Source organism: Panthera uncia (genome assembly GCF_023721935.1).
Source record: "Panthera uncia isolate 11264 chromosome C1 unlocalized genomic scaffold, Puncia_PCG_1.0 HiC_scaffold_3, whole genome shotgun sequence".
NCBI lineage: Eukaryota > Metazoa > Chordata > Mammalia > Carnivora > Felidae > Panthera > Panthera uncia.
Window position 1 is genome coordinate 101,504,895 of NW_026057584.1, and position 6,000 is coordinate 101,510,894.

Consider the following 6,000-nt stretch of genomic DNA (forward strand, 5'->3'; position numbering starts at 1 on the left):
GCAGGACCAGGGGGGCATACCAGTCTATCACCTATGACTGTGCCTTCTTTTCTAGACACTTCTTTTTAACCTTTAGTTCTCTGTCCATATAGCTCTGATGCCACTTACAGTGTGGCCATTTTCCCTAGGTCCATTCTCCCTGGGATAGATCACATGGTATATGTACCACTGGGCCAGCAGGATAGCTAAGAGGCAGCAATTTGCAGAGGAGTGGAGAACAAGCTTCATATGGGCTGGTATGTTCACACATATGTTCATAGGCCCCCAAGCTAAGAATGGAGCTTAGGGTAGGAAAAGAAGTAGGGTGGGCTCCAGGCCGGAGTCTAGGTTCTGGCTCTCTTCCTTCTATTGTGACAGTGGATTCTGCCCTCCTAGGTTTTGTAGATGTTTCAAGGAAAGAGGATAGAAAGGATTTTGTTTAGCACTCTATTCAAGTTATTTGTATCGTCTCATATATGGGTGTATAGTATATAGGTCCCTGTTTCTACTTTTGTTCTAGGCCCCACAATTTAAGGGCAGGTCTGTTCTGAGCTGCTATCTTGGCAGCTCCTCTTGAAGTTACAGGCATTTTCAGCAGTATGCCCAGGAACATTTCTTTTCCCTAAAGGTACAACAAGGTTCAACTTCACAGCCACTCTCTGTCCCTTATGCAGTGGCACCGGACTGAGATCTGATGAATTCTTTTTCCTGACACAAAATTAAAGAACACATCTGGTAAATTCTTGCCAATTCATTAAGATTTCCATGTGGCTTTTTTTTTTTTTTTTTTTTGTGGCTTTTTTTTAGCTGTATATGATGTAGTGGAAGAAAAGCTAGAAAATGAACCAGACTTCCAGTACATTCCTGAGAAAGCCCCACTAGATAGCGTCCATCAGGATGACCATTCCCTGCGGGAGTCAATGATCCAGCTAGCTGAGGGGCTTATCACTGGAACAGTCCTGACGCAATTTGATGTAAGTACTATTGTATGGAAAGGATGTTGGGCCATATTTTTAAATTAATTTCATGGTTTCCTAACTACCTAATCTATCATTTATAATGTATAAACTAAAATGATATTCTGAGAAATAATTGACTTAAAAAATGTTCTAAAATCCATAGTTTTAAACATTTCTTGCAAAATGCTAGCTGTGGTGACATGATAATCTGTTAAAAGAGAAGAATAAGGAGATTTTATGCGTATGTCTTCAAACTAAATTTTTTCCTGTAATTATATAGCTCTTTTTATGAAAGGTAACAGGTAAAGATAGTCTATGGTGGAGCTAAAAATTCTGAGTTAAAGAAAAAGAATTTTTGTACCTAGTCATATTTAATCCTTCTCTACTTTTTGTCTGTCTAATTGGTCATCATTAATATTTGTTGTTCTAAAGTATGTGTTATTGATGATTGACTATAAACCATTTGTGACTGTAAATCATTTAGGGTAGGTCAGTTTTTCTTTTGAGAAGTTCTTGGTTCATATACTGTGTAAACATCTCCAAACTAAATGAAAATGGTATATAAGTCTCATGAGAAATTGCACAGAATTCAGCTTTGCAAATTTGGTTCAATACCCTACTAGCCTAAGGTACATACATCATTGTACGGTTGAGATATCCTAAGGAAGAAAACCTGTTTGTTTTTTGCATAGAAATAAGTCTGAAAAACAAAACAGAACCTCTTAATGGCTTGCTGAACTCATCTTAAGCTTTTTTTTTTTTTTTTTTAAAGCAACTATATCGGAAAAAACCTGGAATGACAATGTCTTGTGCCAAATTACCTCAGAATATTTCCAAAAATAGATACAGAGATATTTCGCCTTGTAAGTATCTACTATCTCTGTTTATTAAGTTCAATCTTTGTAGCATAGCTTTATTAAAACGTTCTTTCTTTTAAATTTTTTTCAGATGATGCTACACGGGTCATTTTAAAGGGTAATGAAGACTATATCAATGCAAATTATATAAACGTAAGTTTATTTTTATTGTGCCTTTGTCATTCAGAATAAGACGGACTATAATTTTGTGGTTCATTTTTTCCCCCCAAATATTTATTTATTTTGAGAGAGAGAAAGAGAGTGTGCATGAGGCCGGCGGCGGGGGGAGGGACAGAAAGAGAAGGAGACAGAGAGAGGATCCCAACTGTGCTATCAGCCCAGAGCCCGATGCGGGGCTCAAACTCACAAACCATGAGATCATGACCTGAGCCAAAATCAAGAGTCAGGCACTTAACCAACTGAGCCACCCAGGCATCCCTAAACTTTGAGGTTCCTTTTATATTTGAGAGAATATTAACAGTTTCAGGTATTGAAAAATATTAAAATACAAATGTTAAAAAATAATTTGATACTGGGGCACCTGCCTGGGATTCTCTCTCTCCCTCTCTGTCAGCCCTTCCCCCACTTGTGCACGTGTTCGCTCACACTCTCTCTCAAAATAAATAAACCTTACCAAAAATAGTTTGGTACTGGTATATTAACATGCATATAGAGCAGTGGAATAGAATAGTTCAGAAATATTTTTTATCTATAAATACTTCACCTACTTCCTCACTTTTTGTATACCATATTTTAGATATATGAAAATATAAATGTAAAAATGGAATGGTGAAACTACTTGGAGGAAATGTATGAGAATTATTTAAAATCAGAGAGGGAAAATTTTTTCTAAGTTTAGACACTCATCTAAACTTAACTCACAGAAAGAAAAGTACAAATCAAAACTGCAAGGGATTACTATTTTTCACCGATTAGATTGAAATATCAAAAAGTGTGATAATATCATATACAAGTCTGTATCCCTTATCTGAAATCTTGGGGCCAAATAGACTTTGGGATTCGTAATTTTTTGGATTTTTGAAAGTTTATTCAGTGCCTATACCAAATACTGTAATAAGTAACATCCCTAGTAGACTATGTGACATTACCCTGTAATCAATGCGTTGATACTCAATGGGAAACATGGATATTCCCACTGAGTGGTACTCCTAAAGACTGTAAATAATCTTAGATTAACTCAGGTCAGATATTGTTGTCAAATGAGTCCAACTTAGGTCAGATGTACCAAACAAAGGACAAACTTACACTTCAGAGCACTGGGAGTTTCAAAATTGTGTGTGAGGGATCAGCAGTATATTAAAGAGACTCTCAGGGAAAAAGCATCCCTGATACGTTGTTGGTGGAAGTATAAATAGGTACAACCTCTTTGGAGAGGTAACTAACAAAAATGTTAGGTTTATAAAAATAACTCAGTGCAGTCTTGTTTATGGTAACAAATACATTAGCAGCAACTTAAATGTTTGTTAAATAAATTATGTTGTATTTATACAGTAGAGCCATTAAAAAGAATGAAGTTTTATGTACTAATCTGACATGATCTCAATGATAAAGTGGAAAAAGAAACAAGATACACAGAACATTGTAAGCCACATTTTATGTCTTACAGAAAACAAAGACTTCTGCATGTACATTTGTGTGTTATTTATAGAGTGTCTCTGGATATTTTAGAAATTAGAGGGGTTCCTAGGTGACTCGGTCGGTTTAAGTGTCTGACTCTTGGTTTCAGCTCAGATCATGATCTCATGGTTTATGAGTTCAAGCCCTGCATCGGGCTTTGTGCTGACAGTGCAGAGCCTGCTTGAGATTCTCTCTCTCTCCCTCTCTTTCTGCCTCTCTACCCGCCCCCTCAAAAATAAATACAAATTTTTTTTAAATTAAAAAAGAGGGGCACCTGGGTGGCTCAGTTGGTTGGGCGTCCAACTTTGGCTCAGGTCATGATCTCACAGTTTGTGGGTTCGAGCCCTGCGGCGGGCTCTGTGCTGACAGCTCAAAGCCTACAGCCTACTTTGGATTCTGTGTCACCCTCTCTCTCTGCCCCTCTCCCGCTCACACTCTGTCTCCTCTCAGTCTCGAAAATAAAAAAACATTAAAATTTTTTTTAATTAAAAAAATAAAGAAATTAGCAAAAACGATTGTTCTTCTGGGTGTGAACCAGAGGCTGGGAAGAGAGTGAGACCTCTTTTTCTGTTCACCCTTTAGTATTCTTCCAGTGCCATGTGCGTGTGTCACCTTTTCTTCGTTTTTTTTTTATTTTTTTTTTTTAATTTTTTTTTTTAACGTTTATTTATTTTTGAGAGAGAGAGAGACAGAGCATGAACGGGGGAGGAGCAGAGAGAGAGGGAGACACAGAATCGGAAGCAGGCTCCAGGCTATGGGCCATCAGCCCAGAGCCCGACGCGGGGCTCAAACTCACGGACCGTGAGATCGTGACCTGAGCTGAAGTCGGACGCTTAACCGACTGAGCCACCCAGGCGCCCCTTCTTTTTTAATGAAGTCTCAAAATGTAGTAGGATGATAATCCTCCCCGAATACTCACGATCTTACTTCTTCTTAAAAATAATTAATTTAAAATATTTTTACTATCTTTTTCTATTGTATGTGTGTGTATATTTCTTATATATGTTATATAGTATAATGTATATATGTTATATAGTGTGTATTATTTGTAAAGTCTGAACTAAAACAAACGGCAGAATTTTTGCTTCTTGCAAATTTTACCTGTAAGCTGTTTAGAGACAAATATTTTTTATTTCTGTAGCAAGTCTCTTCCTCTAAAGCAGGGTTTTCTGTAAAGCTGCTCTTAAGCCCGCAAGAGTGCTTCGGAAAATATTTTAATTTTTATTCCCAATACTTAAAAGATAAATATGTATAAAACTACTGAGAAATTTCTTCTATAGATAAAGAAATTGTTAATAAAGTTTTATTGACTTTGCAGCTTTTTGAGATCAGTTGTATTCAGTTATTATTTAGTGGATGATTTTCATATACTTGATCACAGTAAAAAGTAATAATGTAAAAGACTTTTAGTTTTGTGTCCTTTTCTTTTTAGATGGAAATCCCTTCTTCTAGCATTATAAATCAGTATATTGCTTGTCAAGGGCCATTACCACACACTTGTACAGATTTTTGGCAGATGACTTGGGAACAAGGCTCCTCCATGGTTGTAATGTTGACCACACAAGTTGAACGTGGCAGAGTAAGTCATACTTGAATCTTAAACAATGCTTGCGCTGTTTTCAAATTAAATTGCATATATGGTCAAAATATTCACGTTGATTTAGTCTTTTTTGTAACCTTTAAACTTACTTTCTTGTGTTGTGATTAAAATCATAGTGACTAACACATAATAAATATGATATATAAATGTTAACTACTATTATCAGTTGTTATCTAAATGGATTAATAGCTATTTGATAAAGGATTTGGATCTAAAATATATAAAGAACTCCTGCAACTCAACAATAAAATGATAAAACCCCAATTAAAAAATTTTTTTCTTAATGTTTGTTTATTTTTGAGAGAAAGAGAGACAGAGTGGGTAGGAGAGGGCAGAGAGAGAGGGAGACACAGAATCCAAAGCAGGCTCCAGGCTCTGAGCCGTCAGCACAGAGCCCGACGCCGAGCTCGAACTCATGAGCTGTGAGATCATGATCTGAGCCTAAGTCGGACGCTCAACTGACTGAGCCACCCAGGTGCCCTGATAGAATCCCAATTTAAAAATGGCCAAATATTCTGAGTAGATGTTTCTTGAATAAAGATATTTAAATGGCCAGTAAGGTCATGAAAAGGTGCTTGGCTGGCATCATTAGTCACAAAGGAAATGCAAAAATCAAAACCACAAGGAGGTAGCACTTCATATCCAATAGGATGACTAAAATAAAAATGACAGATAATAGCAAGTGTTGACAATGATAGGGAGAAAATGACACCCTCTTATACTGTTGGTAAATTTGTACAATGGTGCAGCTGCTTTGGGAAACAGTCTGTCAGTTCCTCGAAAGGCTAACCATAAGAGTTGTTACAACTCAGCAGTTTCACTCCTAGGCATACCCAGGAGAAATGAAAACATACATCCACACAAATACTTGTACACAAATGTTCATAGCAGCATTATTCATAATAGCCAAAGGGTGGAAACAATCAAAATGTAACAAATAAAACATGGTATAATCATATATATATAT

The 6,000-nt window shown here is 36.6% G+C and overlaps 1 protein-coding gene across 8 annotated transcripts in view; it reads left to right on the forward strand.

Annotated features, from left to right (window-relative positions):
• Positions 1-6,000, forward strand: part of PTPN4 (protein tyrosine phosphatase non-receptor type 4) — a 217,005-nt gene that overhangs the window by 198,552 nt on the left and 12,453 nt on the right. For all 8 annotated transcript variants that reach the window (XM_049616206.1, XM_049616209.1, XM_049616205.1 and 5 more), the window contains 4 exons: positions 787-953; positions 1,711-1,801; positions 1,887-1,948; positions 4,866-5,012. In XM_049616206.1, coding sequence (XP_049472163.1) covers positions 787-953; positions 1,711-1,801; positions 1,887-1,948; positions 4,866-5,012 — 467 coding nt within the window. The remainder of the gene's footprint in view (positions 1-786; positions 954-1,710; positions 1,802-1,886; positions 1,949-4,865; positions 5,013-6,000) is intronic.